The following is a 24,558-nucleotide window of genomic DNA, read 5'->3' on the forward strand; positions in this document are numbered from 1 at the left end:
GATGTGATCTTTGATGGGCGGCCAAAGTCTGCCTAATTTTACAAACAGTATAGCAGAATTTAGAGATGCTCAAAGAAACTATATTATGCTGATCCGACAGTAACAGCTTCACATAAAAGAAATAAGAATTTACAAGATATTTTACCAGTAAGGGGTTATAAAATGAGTCTGTGGATCCTTATAGAGAATACAATATAACAGGACATGAGCTGTGGTTTCAACAGACCTTGGCTACAGGTGGACTCCAGGTACCTTCTATTTAAACACTGACATCTTATGGAACTGAAGGAGACAGCCTGCTCTGTCACTGCCCTTACCCTCTGGAATAGCATCCCTTCAAAGATACAGATGGCATCCATACTCCTGGGATACTGGAAGGCCCTTAAGACCTGGCTCTATCCCCAGGCTTGTTCCCTTACTTAGGAACTTTACACAACTAGGATCCTCAATCATGGGAAAGCCTGTAAACACACAATCTATATGCCAGGATTAACATCTATTTAATATAACAACCTTATACTCCCATCGTATAGCAAATCTAAACTAAACTAAACTAAACTAAACTCCCATCGTATAGCAAATCAAATTAAAGAGACTTTGAAACCCACTTTTCAGTAGCACTGTTTAGAAAATAAGGTCCTTAACTTTGGAACTTGATGCTACTTTTTAAATAATGCATTTTTCCACTAGTTTACATATTTTTATATTATTTTACACTTATATATTTTATCCACTACTGCTGTAATAATTTGAAGTATCATAAGTGTACATATTATTATTTGTAATGTGCTATTATAAATTATTTTAATATGTTGTGAACCTCCTTAGGAGAAATAACCCTGAAAAACAGATATTGATCTTTATTTTATGCTGTAGAAAACATTCACTCCAAAGCAAGTGACCTTTGCAGTAACATATATCAGACTATCGAGAAAATCGAGATCCACCTAGATTCTGTAAAGTCCTGGATCAGACTGAGCCTTTTCTGTCTTGTTAATAAGGAGATCTTCACTTATTTCTGGACTGTTCCTCTATGAATCCTTAGCTCTGTAGAATACCCACCTTTTAAAATGATATTATTTTATTCTAATTTTTAGGGAGACATTGCCTGGCATCGTGATTAAGGCGCTAGGCTAGAAGCCACGAGACAGTGAATTCTTGTCCCACTTTAAACACAAAGCTAGATGATCTTGGGCCAGTCATTCGGTCTCAATCCAAGGAAGGAGGAAATGGCAAACCACTGCCAAGAAATCTTGAAGGACTTGTCCAGGAGTCAATACTGACATGAAAGCACGTGTGCACACACACACACACAAATTTTAAGATGCTACTCTCAACCTTACTACATTGTACTTTTCCACCACTGGCACAAAAAAACAAATCTTCATACAATAGAAGCAGAACTTTTAGTAAAACTGCCTCCAGTTAAGCTAGTTTTTACCTTAGAACAAGGGTGTCAAACTCAAGTTATCACGGTGTCATCACATGACATATTTTTTCTCCTTCTCCTTCATGGGGGCAGGGCCAGCATATGACGCATCCGGCCATGGGCCAGGAGTTTGACAGCCCAGCCTTAGAATCACCCTCCCTTGCTGTGATGGTAAAGTTTCCTCAACTTTAATTGTTGTTTGAAGAATATTATTATAAAAGAAAGAATGGAAATCTGAACAATGTGTAAATAATTTGATTTTATTGTTTTAAAAAGCTATTTGTATTTAAGTTGAATTTAAAATTCCTGGAAACTATATAAGCCATCTGCAAATGAACAAGCAAAACCAGAATAGAGTTTTCACTCTATGAAAATTCCAATACTTGTCTCATGGAACCTTTGTCCTTCAAAGACAGCAAAAACCTGTCATAGCTACTTAAACTTTTCCTGGGTTTCATTATTGTCATTATGAAAAAGGCAACTGGCAGTTCTGTGCCTGGTATGTGGAACACACTTAAGCAGCTCAGTTAGGAACATAGCAACTGCCTTCATGCCATTCCCTAAGCTTTGTTACTTTTCTTGTGGCTTAAGGCAGAAACCTGTTTGTCTATTTATGACTCACTAACAAAGATTGTTAGTACAAAAACACTTTATCAAAAGTAGATCAGGCAGCATAAGACTGGAGATGGACAGCATGATAGGCAGCATTAAATGAATCAATACATTAAATGTTATGCAAAATGGAGAATCTATCCTCACTATCTTGGCAATATAGCAATGATGTGGTATCATTGCTTCTGTATGAACTGTTGCAGATTTTTACAGAGGGGTTTTAAAACAAAGACAATTCCCACACACCCCAATCCTTGGAAATGCAAAAGCCTGGAAAAACAAGGGCTGCTTCAGTCAATAACCAAAAAGTTCGTAACACTTCTTCCAATCATTTGGGAAACATGGACAACTGGGCTTGCACAATTTTAGCCCTATTAGTTCAGAAAAGAAATCAAAAAGGCAACTGATATGACAAGGAAATGGGATCACATCACTAGGATCTTTTCATTTGGGAAAAGACAACTGAAGTAGTGCTGAAGTTGATAAAAGTCATGCATGCACTACATTACATGGGCAGACATTGCTTTCAAGACAAATGGAAGACGGATCTATCAGCTATAATTAATCCTGCTGATTAATTTTGGAATATACACATCTGAGGCACTTTACCTTTGAGTACATTTTCTGTGCAACAGGAAACAAAAATAGACTATTGCTTTTAGTTAACAATGAGGGTAGAAAGTATCTTTCTGCTTAGGATGCTTGATAAAATAAAGCAGGGCTTAACATCACAGCTCATAATATTTTTATAACACTGGGAAGTTAAAGTAGGCATCATTGCAGAACTGGTGTCTCCACGGCAGTCTCCACCTCCCTGGCAGTTTTCAGCTCCAGTCTTCACATCTACCCATTCCCCCTCTTCTGCTTTTGCCTAGACATCCAAAGGAGAAGTTTCTCTTTTTAAAAAAAAAATGCTGATTAAAAATCGCAGCATGCAATGCTATTCACTTGGAAGCAAAAGAAAGATCATATTATTTAATAAACATCTTTTCATTCCATTCTCCTACTGTAATTTAAATCACTAGTTTTAACCAGCAAAGCCTTCTATGACTTGGTGTTGAGTTTGTGATAGAATCATATCTCTCCAATGGAACTGGACTATTTTGATCCTGCTGGAAAAAGCAGGTGAATGTTCCCTGTTTGGGATATCAAGGGATTCAAAGCCTGAAGATGTTTTTATGTAATCAGGCCAGCTCTCTGGAATGGCTTCGTGTGGAAAGGTTGAGTGGCCTCAATTTTAACTACCTTCCAAGAGCAGCTGAAAATAAAGAAGGTGCTGGGGGATTGACAGCAAATTATGTGTCAAGTTGTATAGCTGTATTTTTATTATTTATTGCTTTACTACTTTTTGTGGATCACTGAGAATCTTTTTGATTGTGATGGAATACAAATGCAATAAACACATTACCTCCCTCCCTTTCCCCCCCTCTATACACACACACACACACACACACACACACACACACACACACACGCGAGAGGAAACTGTGTTTGCTGGTATTTCCTTCCCAATACAGAGGCCAAAATCTGGACCCTCAGTGAACCAATGGTGGGTTGGAAGTAGCAGCATGAGAATGAGAAAGGTATTTTTGTGGTGGAATGGGACTTTTCACCTCAAACTCTTGGCACTGCCTGTTTCTCCATCAGGGTTTCACCTCCATGTTATCACGCCTCAGCACTTTGGGTCACAGCCCCTCCGTTCCAGTCCCTTCTCTGCGGCCCATTCGTCGCAGTACATTCGCATCGGGCTTTTGGGCACACAGGACAGTTTGAAGCCAGCCAATTGGTGCAGGAGCTTGGGGCGTTGGGAGTAGAGCGGGGGCTGCAGTTCAGAGGGAGGCATTTCTTTCTTTCTCTCTTTCTCTTTTTCTTTCTCTCCCCCCCCCCACTCTTCTTTTCCTGTTCTGTGTCAGGGAGGCAGGATCAGATATAGGTGTTGGAAATGAATTCAACCAACAAGTACGGATCAATGAAAACAGACTTTATTAAAAGAAAATAATAAAAACAATTTTGCAAAATACGGTGGTATCCCAGCAGATCTCAAGGAGTTTCAGCCAGGAAGCCATACCTACAGTTTAAAAAGCATTACATTTTATAGTTCCCTATTCTGACGCCCCCCATGCCCCACCTCCTTTGGACTTATTGGACAGGCCCTCTGGGGTTTTAGCTAATCCAAGATGCCTCAAAGAAATACATTATTTCTCTTTTTGTTTTCTCAGATTACTTTCTCTTCAGCACCTCTCATACCTCTCTGTACCTGTCCATTACACATCTAGATAGCATCTCTCAGCAGGCCCCTCTGCTATGCCAAAAAACAAACAAACAAGATATGTCCTTCTCCAAGCATATGCACCATAGGCATGGAAAGAAATTTCCACAAACTACATTGTAAAACTTAGTTATATACCTAATCTAGATCTACATCCCCCCACAACAGACAGATTCCTTCCTTTTATTTTTCTAATTGGCCACTAATTGGCCCCCTATTAACCTCACAAAAGCTGTGTGGATTGTTAGTTAGTCCTAGGGAAATGAGGTGGCATTTAAGAAAGAAAAAGGATTTATGAAGGATTTAGATCTTAATGCAGGACAGATACAATTGATTTCATACATATGTTTTACATAGGTACATGTGTTATAGATGCTTAACAAATAAATGCTTAAAAGAAAAATACTTTTATAGCAGCATAACGTATATTATACAATAATAGAATAACAAGTTTATTACTATTCTCTTCATTACTATTTTATTTTTGAATTCCCTCATTCCCTACATAGGAGAGCTTCCACCCCTCCCCTCTGCCTTCTAACAAGCGCCTGAGGCTATTTTGCCTTGTTCTAGTAAACTCCTATCCTTTTCTTGGAATTTTCCTCTAAAGCCCCCCCCCCTCTTTTGTGGCTGGATCCCTCCCCTGTGTTGCTCTCAGCTGCCTCTGGAAGCTCTGAACTGACAGAGCCTCGCTCTGAACTGCAGCCCCTAAGCTCCTGCACTGATTGGCTGGCTTCGAACTGTTCTGTGCACCCAAAAGCCCGACACGAATTGTATTGCGATGAATGGGCCGCGGCGAAGGGACTGGGACAGAGGGGCCATGTCCCAAAGTGCCGAGGCATAATAACGAGGAGGTGAAACCCTGGTGGAGAAACAGGCAGCACCAAGAGTTTTAGGTGAAAAGCCCTAGACCCTTTTTGTGGTTATGGCAAGGTTCTACATGTTGTAGCACTTATATATTGAATCAGTCCATTGTTTCAGCTACTATTAACATTTATACAGTGATTAGCAGTAGTTGTCCAAGATTTCAGATGGGGAATCTTATCCTATTCTATGAGGAGAGCCCACTTCCTTTGCTGGCTGTGGAACTCTGGGAGTTGAAGTCCACAAGTCTTAAAATTGCCAAGGTTGGAGACCCCTGCTATGAGGGATGCCAGAAATTGAACATGGGATAGTCTGCACATAAAACATGTGATTTACCCCTGAGCCATAAACTTCAGACATTTCTGTGAAAAGAGAAAAAGGTGATTTAACCCCTTTGCAAGTATTAGGGTTTATTTTTTGGAGAATCCTGGTTTTGAAGGACAATATGTTTGATACTATGATACTAAAGCTTATAATTTGCCAGGACGTGGTGAAAAATCTATGTGGGCAAAAAAGTTTTTATGTTCCTGAGCCAGATTCCTGGAGAATCACTGACTTCATTTTTGAATCTTTGAATCTGCCTACAGCATTTATTTATTTTTTTAATCCCGGCTGGGGATGGCAATCCAGAAAGAATCAAGGCAATATCACTTGTGCTTCATTAAACAAGTTAATTTCCTGCCTGATCCTCCTGAGAAATCAAACTGTCTCATTTTAAAAGCCCACTGAAGCATGTGGTAAGGGCTCTGTTGGGATGAATTCTCAGAGCCTTCTAAATGATTTTCCCCATATATGCTTCTGAAACCCATGGTCCCTTAAGTCCCTGGTGAGCAGTGATGCCTTTTGCTGAATAGAGCAAGGTTAGTTACTGATAATTGGCCATTTTTTTCCTGACATACTGTAATGCTTTTAAACAAGTGATGATTCTGATGTGCTCTTCTTTTCATTCTGCTTACAAATCACTATACTAAATAGATTTCTAAGATTCATAACCAATTCCTTGTGAGCTAGAACTCCTCCCTGTAATGGGGGCATATGTAAACTATCTGAAGATACTAAATATTGTGCTGTTTGTTCCTTTTTGGAAATGTCTTTCTCTTAATTTTATAGCTGTTCTTGTATTCATAAAACAGTGAAATTCAAAATTTGAGAAATATGGTATTGTGCGCACACGTCTGCATGCACACACACACACACACACACACCAAACTAAAATTTGCTGGTAAGATATGAATTAAATATGCACCAATTCCTTCAAACATGAGAGATATTTCAGTGGAAAATAAAAAATTGTTTGGCACTAAAATGCCTTTGCAATTAAATATATAAGTTGAAACAGGGATTTTCCAACGCTGAAAGATTACAACATAGTTGTATCTCAAAATACATGATGCATAACATAACCTGAATCCTAAGAAAATACAGACTTTGTAAGTGGGTGGCTCCCAGAAATGAGAAAGGGGAGCTTACTTGTTGTAAATGGTGCTACCAAAGAAAGAATATGTCTTATATGAGCTTTTCAGTCAGTGTAATTAAAGTCCTTACTTAACTTTAAGTGGGGAGGGTTTTATAAATAACTATACCATAATAGGGTATTGGTGGAAGAATGGTTACTATGCAGGTAGAGAAAGAATTAATCTAGCAATGCTTGACTAGGTATTGATAAAATTCTGCTTCACTCTTGCTGCCCCTTTTGAAAAGGGGAGAGGAGCAGAACAAGTCCAAGAAAGATACTGTTTAATTTTTAAAATGTGCAGTACTAAAATGCTTATCTTGTTTATATTAAAATAAATAAAAACAACCAGAAACTAGGGGGATTCTTGGTGTGCTGTTTGTTAGATTATTTCTTGGGATTCCAAAGCCCACCTCCCCCAAATTGATGTTTTATACTTCTCTCATTTTTGTAATGGTTGCAACTGCTATGATAAAACCTGCAGCAGCAGCTACGCTGATTTTCTACAACAAAAATAAGAGTCACGTGGTAATCATAAAAAACAATCTTAGAACCTTCCAAATGTGTGGACATTACAGTATTTTCATAATGGTTACAATGGCTAAAACTTTTGGGAGTTGATACATACAACTTGAAGATATGCAGATTGTGAAAGACTATTTAAAGGTATCAAATAACTATTGATGAGACCATAATCATTGGGTTTTTTTTTCTTTATTTAGCTTTTCAGTGATCAAGATCAAGGGTAGACAACAGAGACTTTCTAGTATTTTGGATCATTCAGATCACTTAGATAATCATCCTGGCTAACATAACCAATGACAAGTTCTTATTAGTCTAATTATATGGGTATGCCAGAATAAAGAGGCCAAAAAAGACCAGTTTTGGGGGGAGGTAGGATTTTTTTTTAAGCCAGTTAAAGATTTATATGCTGACCACCTGTTAGTATGTAACATAATATGTAACACAAACTAAGCATAAGCAATACAAATTATACAGGAAAACATTCCTCTGATTGTTTATATTTACCCAAATCTTATTTTGTGCTGTTACAGTCATTCTGTTTTGGAAAAGGCAGCTCCTGTGCATTCAGGAATTCACTGAGTGGGGTGACTGCTTATTTTTTCTAGTGGGTGATGTTGACAGTCCAGCCCTGCCTTTGTTTGCACAGCACATTTAATCCTGGATTTTTAATTTTTTTTAATCTTTCCACATCCGTTCAGAGAAGATGATAATTTTCCAAAATTAAACACTTAGCTTGATTGCTGTTTTGTTAATTGCCACATTCATAACCCTCCCCCCTTCCTGCCTATTTAACATGGATAATGCTGCAAAGATGATCAACATCAAATTGGTATGCAGGTGGATGGGCATCAATACTGAGACTTCCCCATCCTTGCTTATTCAGATGGATTGCTTTGCATTATTGCATGAAGGAATTATACTGAAGTAGAAATCCCTTCTAAAAATCACACAGATGAACAATAAGCACAGGGATCAGAATCAAGAAGGTTCTTATTGCATTAGAGTGTATGCAACAAATTGTGCAACAAGGAGTTGATGGAATATTTTAGGAAGCTCTGCCAATTTTTCTATAATAATGTCCCCATACAATAGTCAATTTGCTTAACAGGAAAATTTTCAGATTAAAGAATTAATCAAACTTGACAGTCTCACCTTTAACCTAAGATTTGATGCAGTCATTAGCACAAAAATATTGATTTCAGTAAGGATTTTAGTAGGATACAAACACAGCAGGTATCTTCTGTTGTCTTTGTGTTCTAGTTCCTGGTTTCTGCACAAGGACACTGTGGAAGTGACCTTCATCAGATCAGATCACTTTTTTTAACTAATGAGAAGTGTAAAGTTTAGGGCTTACCAAAAGGTGAGGTCAGAGTTGTCAGATAGCCAAAGAAGTATAGCCTTGGTTAAATGATCTTGTTAGGTTGCTGATAAACCAAGAAACCTAAAAGTCTGTTTGGCAAGATTGTGATGGGAAGATAGCCAGATCAAAATTGGGAAAAAAAATAGAATAGGAGTCTCAGTTGTAATCACACTCTCCTTTCTCTTTGCTATGTATCCTTTTTCTCTCTCTAAGACATGATCTCATTCTAGTATTTTGAGGGGTAATATCAACCATTCTGTTGTAAACGTCAACTATGACAATCAAGCCATACAAAAATGTCATGGCTAATTTACAAAAAGAGAACAAAGCCTGCCAGAGCTATCTTGCTTCCATGGTCAGAAACTTGCAGCAGGTGTACACTGAGTTTTATAAAATCTAAAGACAAGTCATCTGAGAGGCTACCAAATTTGACAGACACTTTGTTACATCAGCAAAATGACAGATATACCGCTACTAAGAATAATATACTTTTGGGATTTTTCAAATGTATTTATAGAATCTATTATCATCATAACAGATCTATTGGTAAAAATTCATCAGGAAAATTAATTCAAAACAATTGAAATATAAATAGCATCTGAATGTCTTACTATAGGGGAACTTATATCCCATAATATGCCGGGGCAGAAATTTTTTTTCTACTTTCTTTAGAAAAGAGACCATCAAAAAACAGCAATCTCTGTCTTAGACAGAGCATAATATATAAAAACATTGAAAGTTCATGTATAACCAAAACATATATGTGTATAACTCTTACATAAGGAGATGATGACCTGCTATATATATATTCCATTAAGTCAGACTAACAAACTACATTATGGATTACTGCAGAGGTAACAAAACTTTTTTGGGGGTAAAGGTTGTGCTTAAGACTGCTGAGGGCCAAAAATTTTAGTGAACTATCTCATGTCAGACATATGGCTGAAGAAGTGTTTGTTTGTTTTTTAAAAAAAGTGATATGTCAGTTTTGAACTTTTACAACATTTATCTATATTTCAGCTCAAAGTGATGAGACATGGTGATATCAGCTTTCAGCAGCTGGGAGAAAGAGAACTGTCAAGGGCCAGAAGAAGGTATTTGTGCATGGCTTTGAGGCTATAGGTTGCTCTCCCGTGATTTAGTGTGATGTTTTTATTCTTGTCTTCAAGTGGTAGCATAAGGCATGGAGCTATATCTTTCTGACTCAAGGGGAAGGTTCAGATGAAAATATGAGGTAAACAGTATGGTCTCACAATATACCTAGGAGCTCAAGAACATTGATAATAAGGGTATTTCTTGCCCAATACCAACAAGGTACCTTGTTTTAAAGATTCCCAGACATAAGCATCCAACTGTAATGTGACAACTGGAACTTAACTCCAGGATTAAACTACCCAGAATAATGGATGAAAGCTGAAATGTACCAACCACTGTGTTCCCTGTCTTTAAATCTCTACTATATTAACAGGTTTTGCAAGTTACTGCTCTTTCTCTTGGTTATATGAATGGAATTGGTGAACAGATAAATACTACAACAAGCAGCAGGAGTTAAGTAGCTGCAATAGGATATTCAGGAGACTCCAGGAATTGACAGTTGAGATATGGAATCCTGAAATTTCCTGATTGTGTTAATTCATAAAACTACTACTGATAATTGAGATTTTTTTTATCATAGGAGGTTTGATTAGTCTATAGATATTCTTCTATATCCTACTTTTTTGGATGAAAAGTTTCAATTTTAAATGTTTAAAGTTTCAAATGGTTGAAATTTGAAAGAAAATAGATATGTCTGTTGCAAAGTGAAAAGGAAGGTTTATCTGAGATATCGTGACTTAGGATTCGGAATCTGAAAAAGTTGTTCCAGAAGAACTAGTTGAATATCACCTTTTGTCAGACACAAGCAACCAGATCCATACATAAAGGTTCAAGTCGACTATTTTATTTGTTTTACCAATAGTACAGGAATCTGTACTATAGGCTGCCTTGCCTTGGGAACTAACAGATAATATTCCATGGAACTGATTAGGCTTAAATCTCTTGTAGTGGTGCCAAAGACTCAACACTAGTTCCCTGCTTGATTCCTCCTCCTTGCCTAGCTAGGCATTTCCCAATATCTTTAGGAAACATCAAGCCAAGAATCACGGGTGGCTCCTCAAACAGAGGCAGCATTAGAATAACTGGAGCAGATGTTGATATAGGTCTTGAAACACTTAGACAAGTAGAGTTCAAGGTTTTCAAGCACTTGAAAGCAAAGCAAAGCAAAGGCATTCAATGAAGCAAAGACATGCCTGCCTTAATTAAAACAACTGGCTGCAGCCTTGATTAATAAGCAGATCTGACCATGAAACTATGAACCTTGGAGTGATTAACAAATCTTACTTGGTTCTCTGAATTTCAGACTGAATCCTGACTAATCTTCTGTCTGTTCCTGTAGAAAGTGAAACTATTCAGACAAGCCTTATCTTCACAGAGTCTGATTTATGTTCCTTTGCTTGTCTTCTCAGCCTTGAGTAAATTGCTTAGCATTACCTAGCAATTCTGTGTGCATGTGCGTTTGAAACTTGAAACAGGAAGTATAGGAACCATGTTGCTGATATACAATTGGCCTGCAGCAGCTGAAAAAGGAATAATGACATCTACTGTATACCTGCAAGCTTGTTCACATAGGAATTTAGGATGTACATTTGAGAAAAGGCCCAGTTAGCAACATTTCATAAAACAGTAGCCTAGCAGGCAAATGGATAAAACTGTCAGTGGTGCAGAATACCTCAAATCCATTTAGAGAGTCCTTCAGGCCTATCACTTCAGTAAAAGCTGAAGAACTGAAGAGAGCCCTGCAGATACAATCAATTAAATAGGAATGTATTGGATGGAGAATTTTATGGAAGGCAAAAGGGACAGATGGAGATATAACTCTTTCCAAGAAATGAAAAGAAATATATGGGTAAATGAGTAGACAGATGGCTAAGCTAAGGATATAGGTCAATTCTTACGAACCTGAGGAAAGCATTCAAGTTTGTTTCTGTTAAAAATGCTTAATTAGATTAATTAAAGAGAAGAGAACTGACATAAATACTTTTTGAGCGTGAACTTAGAACATGCAATTTTCTCCATCATTTGTCCTTATTTAAAATCTGTTACCCTATTTCTTTCCTTCAAGAATTTAATAAGACTATGTAGACTGTGAATGCATGCTGTAATATGTGAAGATACATTGCCTGTAATATACTTTTCTGTTATTTCTTGCATAAGCAGTACATCTTGCAGTTAGAAATATGCTGCATTTTCAGATTAGCAGGAAAACAAAAACAAAAAAATCAAGGACAGCAAACCAAACTGTTAGGCATCAATGTGCGAGTCAATGTCAAATCTGCACTATCTATCCACTTTGCATTCCTATTACTCTGCCTGTAGTGCTCAGCACACCATTTCTACTTGCTTAAAATGTGCTGAATGCTAATGCCTCATTTTTAATTGCCAAATATGTTCTCCATCTTTCAAACACAGGATGCATCCTTAATATGCTGAAAGCAATTGCACTTTATCTGGAATGGATAAATGCAGAGAAAAGCCAGATACAATGCAAATGTATCAATTTTTAATAATCACAGCTTTGTGACAGGAATAATCAGGAAGAAAAAAAGCAAATGGACAAATGGGGACACTAGCTGACAGGAACAAAAAAGAGCAAAGGACATGCCACCTAAAAACAATGGGTCTATACAAAAAGAGGAAGGGCAGACATTTGGAGATGGCTCCATGGCTCCAGCCAACCAAAGCATGGAGATGACCTGAGGCTGGAGAATAGAGCAATAAAAGAGCAGATGACCAGGTGAAAAATGAAGAGAATGAAAAGGAAACAGAAAGGATGGACAAAAGGGCATCACTGCCAAGAATTACACTTTTGCTAATATCTCAGTTGTATCTATGGTACCCAATTCACTCTGACATGTTGAGCTGACAAAGTTCCTACTTCTTCAAAACAGAATGCCCAAATATTGATACAAAGACTTAAAAAAAAAACTTGTGGCTATTGGTGTGAATTCTTCAGTGATGGCATTAATAAAGGCTTCCTACTTTACATATATTGCACAAAAGAAGAATTTTCATCCTTTCTTTATAGCCAAACCAAAACAGATTTTGGTTTATTGTCCTCTCTCAGTGCTTCAACAGTTAATTCTTCTCTTCATTAAGCTTTTGGTCAAGGTCACTACCTGTTAGCTTTTCTATCCCTCACCAAAGAATACATGCACAAACATTGCAGATCCATCACCATTAGGATACTCCCCCCACACCAAATCTCTTGGGAAAGTTCTCTGTCAAGGAAGAGTCAACAATTGATTCATCCATGATTATTTCTAGTTAAAAAAAATCAGAGGAGAAGAGAGATGACAAAGTCCAGAAGAAATTCTGGTTCTTTCTATAGGTTGCTGTGATTTTGTTTTTGCTGCTAAGAATGTTAGTTGCACAGCTATTATTCAGCTGTTACGTGGATCCAGATTTTCCTTCCAGATCATATTTCTAGCATGATTATCACATCAATCCAATTTTCTTTTTGCTCTTTAGGAACATGAAGTTCTTCTACAAGCTAAAGACTGTGAGTACTGAGTGCCACCATGTGAGCAATCCAAGAAACTGTGAGATGAGCAGCATATGGGTTTTAAAGGACTGACATGGCTGCTGTTCTACTTGCATGCCTGCTCTAGAATTTCACTTAGCTGCAGAATCCAATTGCAATGTAATACGTGTTATGCTGCCCCAGATTAATATACAGATAGTCCTTAACTTAATGTTGTGACCCAGGCCCAAGTAGGTAGTAATAAACTTAGTCGTGGAAAAACAAACTTTATTCGAACAGCTGGGAATTACTTCATTCCCAGCTTTGTTCAACTCAAAGTTAGGGCATTTTTAAGGGGTGGGAGGGTTAGGGCGGGTGTTGGGGGTAACCCGTCGGGAGGGAAACCAGTCCCTGCGCGGGCTCGCGGCGATTATTTAGTGGGTTCGGAGGTTATGGGGGGGGAAAGTGTTCCTTTTGTGAGGTGGTTCCATTTGCACGGTAAGTGGGAGGGGCAGATATGGCGGAAGGGGGATCGTGTCGGTCTAGGGGTCACGCGTTCGATGTTTGCAAGCGATCGCGTGCCCGATCCTCTGACTTTTCCGTTCCCGGATGGTCAAGACCCTCAGAGCCTGGGCCTTCGTCTGATGTTATACAGCATGCGGTCCGTGGCCAATAAGGCCCCTAATATATGATCTTATTCAGGGGCGCCGCGGATCTTATAGGCGTTACGGAGACCTGGTTGGGCACTGAAGGCGTGCCCTGGTGAAATGTGCCCACGGGTTTCCGTGCATTCCATCAGCCGAGGCCCAGGGTAGGGGTGGGGGTTGCGGTTGCTATTAAAGAGTCTAGAGCCGAGGAGACCACTGTACCTCAGATTGCGGGTGTGAATCCCTCTTTGTGAGATGGGGTCATGGGTGTCAGATGGGCTTGCTGGTCACATACCTGGCTCCTTGCTGCGTGACAGCTGCCCTGCCTGAGCTCCTGGAGGTGCTTGCCGGGGTGGCAGTGGAGACCCCCAGACTTTTAGTCATGGGGGACTTTAACTTGCCATCTGCCGGCACGTCATCGACAGTGGCTCGGGAGTTCATGGCTTCCATGACGGCCTTGGACCTGACTCAAGTAGTGGATGGCCCCACTCACATTGGGGGTGGCACTCTGGACCTTATTTTTATCTCTGGTCAGTGGTTGAAGGATCTGGATTTGAGAGATGTAGTCATAGAACCTTTGTCATGGTCAGATCACTCTCTCCTTCGCCTGTACTTTCTGACCGCCACTCACCACCGCGGGAGGCGGAACCACAACGTTGGTTCCGTCCCAGGCGCCTGATGGACCCGGAGAGGTTCGGACGGAGCTTGGGCCACTTCCTGAGGTCTGGCTCACGGCACGGCAGAGGAACTAGCCGCAGCCTGGCAGCGGGCTGCGGCTGGGGCTGAACCGTGTCGTGCCTCTGCGACCTCTGACCCGCGCAGATCCCAACCGGCTCCTTGGTTCTCCGAGGAGCTGAGGGGATGAAACGCGGAGAAGGCGCCTAGAGAGCTCCTGGAGGTCTAGCCGTTTAGAGGCTGATCGGACACTAGTTGGGTCCTATACTAGGACCTACCTGGTGGCACTGAGGAAGCGAGGCGTTGCTCGCCTCCTCCCTCATTGCGTCGGCAGATAACCGCCCAGCCGCCCTGTTTGGGTGACCCGTTCCTCCTTCACCAGGGGCGGGATGACCCGTTGCAGGGGCGTGCTGAGGAGTTTAACGGTTATCTATACGATAAAATCGTTCAGCTTGAGGCGGTTTAGACCAAAATTGCGGCGATTCAGATGAGGCGTCTGAGGTGGTCTTGGTGATATTTTTGGGATGAGTTTGACCCTGTGGCTCCGAGGACATGGACAGGTTGTTGGGTAGGCTGAATGCCACCACGTGTTTACTGGACCCGTGCCCTCCTGGTTGGTGCTGGCCACTCAGGAGGTGACACGAGGCTGGCTCAGGCGATTACAGTGCCTCCTTGTTGGAGGAGTCTTTCCGGCCGCCTTGAAAGAGGCGGTGGTGAGGCCCTCCTCAAGAAGCCTCCCTGGACCCGGCTGTTTTAGGTAATTATCGTCCGGTCTCCAACCTTCGCCGGCGAAGGTTGTAGAAATATGGTGGCATATCAGTTTCCCCTGCACCTGGATGAAACTGTCTATCTGGACCCGTTCAGTCCGGTTTCCGGCCGGTTACAGCACGGAGACGGCTTTGGTCGCGTTGGTGGATGATCTCTGGAGGGCCAGGGATGAGGTTGTTCCTCTGTCCTGGTCCTATTAGACCTCTCAGCGGCTTTCGATACCATCGACCATGGTATCCTGCTGCGCGGTTGGAGGATTGGGAGTGGGAGGCACCGTTTATCGGTGGTTCTCCTCCTATCTCTCCGACCGATGCATGAGCGGTGTTGACAGGGGCAGAGGTCGGCCCGGGCGCCTCACTTGTGGGGTGCCGCGGGGTCGATTCTCTCGCCTTCTGTTCAACATCTACATGAAACGCTGGGTGAGATCATCAGTGGCTTCGTGTGAGGTACCAGCTGTCGCTGATGACACCCAGCTGTACTTTTCCACACGGGCCACCCCAATGAAGCTATCAAGTGCTGTCCCGGTGTTTGGAAGCCGTCTGGGTCTGGATGGGGAGAAACAGGCTCAAGCTCAATCCTTCCAAGACAGAGTGGCTGTGGATGCGGCATCCCGGTACAGTCAGCTGAGTCCTCGGCTGACTGTTGGGGCGAGTCATTGGCCCGATGGAGAGGGTGCGCAATCTGGGCGTTCTCCTGGATGAGCGGCTGTCTTTTGAAGACCATTTGTGGCCGTCTCCGGAGAGCTTTCCACCAGGTTCGCCTGGTGCGCCAGTTCGCCTTTCTGAACCGGGATGCCTTATGCACGGTCACTCACGCCCTCGTGACGTCTCGCCTGGATTACTGCAATGCTCTCTACATGGGGCTCCCTTGAGGGGCATCCGGAGGCTTCAGTTAGTCAGAATGCGGCTGCGGGTGATAGAGGAGCCCTCGTGGCTCCCGTGTGACACCTCTCCTGCGCAGACTGCACTGGCTACCTGTGGCCTTCCGGGTGCGCTTCAAGGTGTTGGTGACAATCTTTAAAGCGCTCCATGGCATAGGGCCGGGTTATTTACGGGACCGCCTACTGCTACCAAATACCTCTCACCGACCCGTGCGCTCTCACCGAGAGGGACTCCTCAGGGTGCCGTCAGCTAGGCAGTGCCCTCTGGCGACACCCCGGGGAAGGGCCTTCTCTGTGGGGGCTCCCACCCTCTGGAGCGAACTCCCTGCTGGACTCCGTCAACTTCCGGATCTCCGAACCTTTCGTCGCGAGCTTAAAACATACTTATTCATCTGCGCGGGACTGGATTAGGTTTTTAAAGTAATTGGTTTTAAGGGGTTTTTTATTATTTATACTGTTTTAATGATTTGGGCTTTAGAATAAGTTTTTTAATTGTCGTTTTAATCTGTATTTATATGTGTTTTAACTGCCTGTAAACCGCCCTGAGTCCGTAGGGAGATAGGGCGGTATATAAATATGATAAATAAATAAATAAATAAAGTAAAACAAATGCCTCCCAACATGAATTCCTCAGTTATCTCACAAACCTTAGTCCAATTAGGCAAACTGCCAAAGGCCCTTCCTGACAAAAGTCCAGAAGCCACAAAAACAAAGACATATACAAAACAGAAGACAAAGCAGAAGACGCAGCTACAACGTTGTTTTCCAGCAATACTGAAACACCGGTGCTGGTCTGTTTTAAGTCTTTTGGGAGGGACCAATCATCTCTTGGCCCTACTCCAGAGTTGTCCTCTCTGCTTGAGCTGCTTTGCCTTCCAGCAGCTCTTCTCATGCGTGCATTAGGAACAAGCTCCACCTGTTCCTCTGCCTCACTACTATCAGGCTCTGGAGTCCGCACCTCACTTCCTGATGGCCCTGGCCTCACCTCAGTCTCATCGCTGTCCGATTTGGTTACCAGCTGCATAGGCTGCTGACAGACCACAACACTTATCACCATAATTGAGGCCAAAATGTATGTTCAGTGAGAAATTAGTTAAGTGAGTTTTGCCCCATTTTATGATCTTTCTAGCCATAGCTGTTAAGTGAATCATTTCAGCTGTTAAGCTAGTATGACGCTGGGAATGAAGTAATTCCCAGCAATTCAAATAAATTTTGTTTTTCCACAGACTAAGTTTATTACGACTTTGCTGGCTGGGGCATTCTGGGAGTTGAAGTCCTCCAGGCTTAAAGTTGCCAAAGTTCTAGACCCCTGACCTACATGACAGGATTATTGGTAATTAAAAGACTAAAAATTCAGTTACCTGCCTTTGCACATTGCAGCATTGCTGTTGCTTCTCCTCATTCATTCACTATCCCAGATAAGCCTACTGGAAGAAGGCAACCTTTTGGGGAGCTATTAAGTAGCTATTAAGTATACTATTACTACTACTAATAATACTATTAAGTATTATTCTGCTACTAAGATTATTGGACCAATATGATGGGTGTCATAAATTTGCCAGTTACAGCAAAACCTGGCAAGACATTTACTCCCATATCCCAGTGCTTAAAAGGGAAGGAGAAGAAATAACAAGTACCAAGGTCTATAGATTATTCTAGAACTTGATTGCAATATTCAATGGTTCTGAAATCAATATATATTCAAAAGTAGATACAGTGTCAAAGAATTTTTCAATTTATTTCTCTATGTTCATGAAGAAAATCATACTGGCGGTTCCTGAACTGCATCTTACCTGCTTGGTTGGTGGTGATGTTCACTGAGGCATGCTGTGGTGGAAATGGGCTTTTATTAGAAACCCCATTGACAGCTTGGATCTCAAAGGTGTATGGCGTATGAGCCCACAGATTGCTGATGAAGACGCGAGTTCCTGTAAGGCCCAGTTGTCTTGGTACAAACTCCACATTGTCATCGCAGCGGGAGCAGCTACGGCGATCTGACCGACACTTCTTGCAGACTATGTTATAGGTCACATCATCACGACCTCCTGTATCCCGAGGTGGGTGCCATTCTAATATAATTGAAGTCTCATTGACAATAGAGATTACATTCCGAGGTCCTGAGGGAACACCTGTTAAATAACAATTTGCAAATCAAGGCTATGCAAGTCAATATATGGCTGCAGTAAAATGTATAATAGTGGCATTTTAAAATATTTTATTTTAAAACATTGGAATATTTGGTTTATTTCGGTTTTGTACAAAATATTTATTTACTATTTAAATCAATTGCAATTATTCACTTAGGAAGTAACCACATGAGTGATTGCTATATTCCTTGTGCTTTTCTAATGTGGGTCTTCTATTGAGGATGGCTGAGATGACAGAGATGTTCCCATTTTCCAAATGATCTTCATTGTCTTCTCCATGGTATTAGAAAAACATTTCACATTCCCAAATATTCCTCTCTTGAAAAACTTGATTTACCGGTAGCTTGCTCTGGTCTTCCCACACATGCCTGACCCATTACTATCAGCAGTCATATAGGAAGAATTTTAGTCGGGTATTTATTTTAAAATAATATTTCGTTTCTACTCTGCACGTGTGCAGAAGAGATGCGCGCATAGTATGCACGTGCTCCCACACTCTCCTATTCCCGAACTGGTAGTGAAGGTAAGTGGATTTCACCGCTGCCCTACACGTAGACTGGATTGCTACATCTGCATTAGGTGATTATCATTATTTAGGGCTTCTTTTATATGCAACAAAAGCAAATTATTTATTTGAAGCTTGTCCTTGGTTTTTCCTCTGCTAACTCATAAGTGCTAGTTGAGTTTTATAGGAAGAGATTTATTGCCATGCCCTAAGCAAAGCTTTGACAAGTACAAAGCAAACAATCCTGATAAAAAATAAGTTGTGTTTGGTTGGTTGTTCTTCATTGGTAGTACAGTGACTCTCATCTTTCAGAGTCATATGCTGAAGACATGCACTTTAACATTTGAAGCAAAAATCATGGAATGAAAATGAGGGTTTTGACACATCCAATTCACAATAGAACCTTGTCTGGCAGGCAAGCACAACTTTCATTCTCTGTCCATTTTTCCCTTCCAAAAAATAGCAATAGCACTTAGATTTATACACAGCTTCATAATGCTTTACAAACCACTCTTTAAATGGTTTACACTACAGAGTCAGCATATTTCTCCCAACAATTTACTGACCTTAGAAATGATAAGGATCAAACTGCTGGCAGTTGGCTGAGTTAGCATGCAATACTGCATTCTAACCATTTCTGTGCCATTTCTGTTGTCTTCAGACATATTCCCATATCTGTACTGATATCACATAAACACAGAAAATCTGATTTGCTTATATATCTGTGTCAGCTGTTCCTCAACCAATCTATCTTGTAGGCATCATGCTCATGACCAGACTCCAACAACTTGGGGTTCCCCTTTTGTACTTACAACTCTCTTTATTGTTTGGATATTATTTTTAGCAATTTGGTGGCATGTTTTGCTGAAATATATTTTAATTGGTGAATATCATTAAATTTTAATTATTTAAGTATATTTAATTGATTTGTTTTTATACTTTAACTATAATTCCCTTTTTATCTGTATTTGTCAATACTTGAAGCAAGTTCTGGGTGGAGGTTAGGAGAAGAAAAGATGGATTAATATCTTATTTATTTATTCAATTTATATGCCACCTGTCTTGTATGAAGTTAAGTTTGCCAAATTTTAAGTAATTAAAATCTGGAAATCTCTTATTGATATATTAATGTGTGAAATTGAAAGAATAGATATTTAGTGAAGTTTTAGAAAAGTCTCCTTCTATGTCTATTTTCTATGTAGTTACTATGAGCAACAGGGACACCAGAGTTCAGACTATTTACCTCATATCCATAGGAAGTATCAATCTATGAATAACAAAGCACTTTACAAGGTAAGAATTTAGTTCAATTCTGATTTTCTACAGAGGCAACAGGATAAAAAGTCAATTAACGGAAGTTTAATAGCCACAGAATTCCAGTGTGGATCATACTGAAAAGAATAACTAAAGACATGTACATATATAACATGAAACCTAAACCAGCAATTGTGCCCAGAAGAAAGATCTCAAAGCCAATTAATAACAAACAGATCAACTCAATACTGGTCAAATCATAAATTAAACAGCATATGGGCCAAGTTCTGTTAAAAAAGAGCAGTAATTGATATAAATCTGATAACTGATTTCAAGCTAGAATATACAGTATTTAGTACTGAATTTTCCAAAATCAAAACTGAAGCCAAATGTTTCAATTCTGCTATTATTGACATAGAAAAATGGCCATAGTTTAAATAGACCTTAAACAAGAATGTTTTAAAATAACTGTCATGACTTTACTAACAAGCATTCATCTGGCATTAAACAGATATAGTCTTTAACTTAACTATCTAGAAGTTCACTGTATTTTAGTGCAAATATATCAAACTATTATTTCATTATTTCATCTGATAATGATAATAGCAATGATCTGATCATCACAGAGGTTCAAGATTTTCAAGACAATTGGGAAAAATGATTTGTAGCTTTTACCCAGAAATTGTTGATTTTACAAAAGTTATTCAAGGGAGGATTAAAACAACAACAACAATAGTTTCTTTACTTTCTTTGAATTGCAAATGTCTTCTAAGAAATCCCCTCTAGTGATACTATTTACTCCTATGGGGTGGGGGGGAATCTAACCAAAAAAATTGATCTCCAAATATCTTGTCTACATTTTCAAGGTGAACAAATAATATTTATTCATGCATTATTGTTTATATGTTCTGCCTTTCTTCTGTCTTCCCCTCAACAATCCTGTGAAATATGTTGGGACCAAAATAATCCAGCAAGCTCCATGATTAAATAGAGACTTGCAGAGGCAACCTCAAATTCCTTTTGGTTTCTTCAGAATGATGAAAGCACTGATGCATCCTCCTCCTTACAAATCACTTGCGTGTGTACATGTGACATCATAATGCATATAAAAATAGTTTGGGATTTGCATTATGATGCTACAATGATACTTGATTGTTTTCCATGCCCCAACCCTTGGCCCCCAAGAGTGATTTCTTGATCCGGGGACTTCCTAATCAAAACACAACAACTTAACCCTGAGATTGCACTAATTCCCAAAAGAAAACTATCACAAAAGGGTAAACATATATCTCTGCTTATAATGAGGAAGCTAAGAGCTCTTCATGGGGCAACTTTAAAAATGCTTGTTTCCCATCTTGAAAATTGAGCCAACTTAAAAAAATAAAAGAAATTAAAAATTTAAAAAAAAATAAAAATTACAAAAAAAGAAAAAGGAAAAAAATAGAGAAAGAAATCTCCCCCTTTATTCCAAGCAAGAATCAACATTAAAAATTTATTATTTTCCCTTAAAGTTCAACTCACCCCTTTCTCTAAAATCTCATCTCTCCATTTTGATCAGGAAAAAAGTCTAATAAGGATTACCAGAAATTATAACGTAATGATTAAAAACTTGAATCTGAATTCCTTTTATATTTATATTTCCATTTCCATTTAAGCATATCTCCCCATTTCCTCTATTCAAATAAACAACATCTTTAAGACAAAGTCCTCATCTACTCCCAGTTTGTATCCATTGTGTGCTCTGTATTGTTGTGGTTGAAGTTGAAGTAGTCATTGACAGGTAGGACATTGTAGCAGATGATTTTATGAGCTATGCTTAGGTCATACTGAAGGCGGTGTCGTTCTAAATTTTCTAAGCCCAAAATTTCAAGTCTGGTGGCATAAGGTATTTTGTTGTGAGCAGAGGAGTGGAGGACTCTTCTTGTGAAATATTTCTGGACATGTTCAATTGTATTAATGTCCGATATGCAGTGCGAGTTCCAGACAGATGAGCTGTATTCAAGAATTACAAATCAAAAATGTTTTGTATGCTCTGGTTAGTAGTGTAATATCACCGGAGAAGAAGCTACACAAGATTAAGTTTACAACCTTTAATGCCTTTTTGGCGATGTTGTTACAATGGGCTTTGGCGCTTAGATCATTTGATATGAGTACTCCAAGGTCCTTGACAGAGTGAAGGTTATCTACAAGGTCATGTCCACTCAGTTTGCATTTTGTATTCTGATTCCTTTTGCCAATGTGTAAGACAGAGCATTTGTTGGTTGAGATTTGGAGTTGCCAATTTTTTGACCATTCCAACACAAAGACAAGGTCTTTTTAAAGGTAGCAGCATTATTGGTGGTGTTAAATAGTTTTACATCATCGGCGAAGAGAACACAGTTACTTAATATGATCACAAAGGTCATTTATGTATAGTGTGAAGAGTGTTGGTCCTAGAATGTTGCCGTGGGGGACACCGCTACTAACAGGTGCAGGATTTGATAGGGCGCTCCCTATTTTGATCACTTGTTGTCTGTTTGACAGGAACGTGGTTATCCAATTATGGAGGGGCCTGGAGATGCCATAGGATTTTAATTTTAGAAGTAGTTTGTCATGTACCACTGAATCAAAATCTATGTAAATTGCATCTATTGCTTTACCCTGATTAAGATTTGTAGTCCAAATTTGTAGTTTTTGCCGTGTAGAAGTTGTAGATTACAGAATAATTTTTTTCTGAAGCCAAATTGTTTATTAGAGAGTAGGTTGTTTGTTTCTAGGTGGAGGGTAATGGATTGGTTGATGATTGATTCCATGACTTTGCAGATGACACAGCATAAAGAGATTGGTCTGTAATTTTCGACTACACTGGGGTCTCCCTTTTTGAAGATAGGGATGACCGTGGCTAGCGACCATAGGTTGGGTAGGGAGCTTGTCCTGAAAGATTTTTCAAAGATTATTCATAGGGGTTCTGCTATAGCAGTAGAAACTTTTTTAAGAAGTATGCACATAGTCTATCGGGTCCGATAGATAGAGATGGTTTTAGTTTACGTAGTGCCTTTTCAACATTATCTTCTGTGAAATCTATTTGTGTTAGATTGTTGTAGCTATTAGTGGTACAACTAGGGAATGTTGGGCATGACCTATTGCTGTTACAAAGACTGAGCTGAAGAATGTATTAAAGAGGTTTGCTTTAACTGCTTCATCACTGCATTCTTTACCGTTATGTCCTTTTAGGGGTGAGATGGATCTCGAGTCTTTAAGTTTGTTGTTTACAAAATTATAGAAGGTGTGGTTTGATTTCGTGCACAGAAGGTTTTCTTCTTGTTTGATGTGGTAATTGCTGCATTCAGTCTTTATTTGGTGGCATATATTTTTCTATCGGCTTTTAAATTTAGCTACATAGCCAGTTTTCTTTTTTCGCCAGAGGGATTTTTTTTTTAATTGGAGCTTTCTTATTGATATGGATAATTTGTTTTTCTTGGTTTTGGTGGTGATTAGTGGTACATATAGTTTAATAACTCTATTGACTTCGAGCAAGAAAATGTTATAATGGTCTTCGGCACTGTTATAGACAGAGAATGGAATTTGCCAATCAAGAGATAAGAGGTTGGTGTCTATGAGATCATAGTTGGCTTTTTTGAAGTTGTAGTTGGGTATCCCATTATTATGGTGATTTTTGTAAGGGCATATTCTCAACCTTCCTGGAAAAACCTGGTCAGCAAACACAAACCATGCTGACAGTAATGATAGCCAGGGTGGAATAATGCTTTATTGCTGCTATAAATTAAATCCGAAGAAATGCTGAGTTCAAACAGTTCAAAGTCAGCGCCGGCAGGATCAGCCTCTCAGTGCATTTTATAGAGCCGCACTGCCCCTCCCATCATGCCCCAATGATCAGATGGGCTTTCCTCAGCTGTGAAGCATTTTCATATGAACCACTGTTCCTCTGCGTTGGCCCTGTGACGGCATCAATCCGCTCCTTTCCTTTCTCTGATATGCTCCGTTCCTTTCTTCCAGCTTCCCAACTGCCTACATTCAGTGCCACCATCACCACATCCAGTGAAATGACACCCCACTCTGCATCCAGCCATTTCAGCGACCTCCATTTCTTCTTCCCTTCCCTGCTGTGTTGAGCGAGACGATGGGCTCGACACGTATATTGAGACAAAAGACAATCATGCTGTGGTCACTGTTGGAAAAGGGTTCTTTTATTTGTAGTCCATAAATTGGGTTTAAGCTGTTGCACAAGATGAGGTTGAGGCAGTTGTTGAGTCTAGTGTTGCTAGTTACTAGTTGATCTAGACCTAGTTGATCTAGACCTAGTTGATATAGGGTTGTATGGATGGGTTCCTGTTCATAAACATTTGTTTATTGTCCAATTAATAAGAGGTAGGTTGAGGTCACCCAGAAAGATGAAAGGGTATGGGCAAGAGGCTACCCATGTTAGTAGTGTGGTTAACTTGTTCACATGTGCAATGTTGTACTAGGGGGTTCTGTAACATAATAAAAAGTGAAATGTGGTATTTAAGGACAGTTTGCAGACAATAGTTTCTGGAAGTTCATGTGCAACTTGAATATTTTTTAGGTTTAGTGACTTTTTGTAGAAGCTAGCTACTCCACCACCTCTGCGGGT

At 39.9% G+C, this 24,558-nt stretch overlaps 1 protein-coding gene across 10 annotated transcripts in view; it reads right to left on the minus strand.

Moving 5' to 3' along the window:
* EPHB1 (EPH receptor B1) overlaps nucleotides 1-24,558 on the minus strand; it is a 454,416-nt gene that overhangs the window by 76,106 nt on the left and 353,752 nt on the right. For 8 of the 10 annotated variants that reach the window (XM_058187165.1, XM_058187158.1, XM_058187160.1 and 5 more), the window contains one exon: nucleotides 17,834-18,169. In XM_058187165.1, the coding sequence (XP_058043148.1) occupies nucleotides 17,834-18,169 (336 nt within the window). Of the gene's footprint in view, nucleotides 1-5,024; nucleotides 5,537-8,271; nucleotides 8,602-17,833; nucleotides 18,170-24,558 lie in introns of those variants that run through there. The other 2 variants (XM_058187167.1, XM_058187168.1) reach the window with 2 other exon arrangements.

The sequence above is a fragment of the Ahaetulla prasina genome, chromosome 6 (genome assembly GCF_028640845.1).
Source record: "Ahaetulla prasina isolate Xishuangbanna chromosome 6, ASM2864084v1, whole genome shotgun sequence".
In the NCBI taxonomy this organism is placed as follows: Eukaryota; Metazoa; Chordata; class Lepidosauria; order Squamata; family Colubridae; genus Ahaetulla; species Ahaetulla prasina.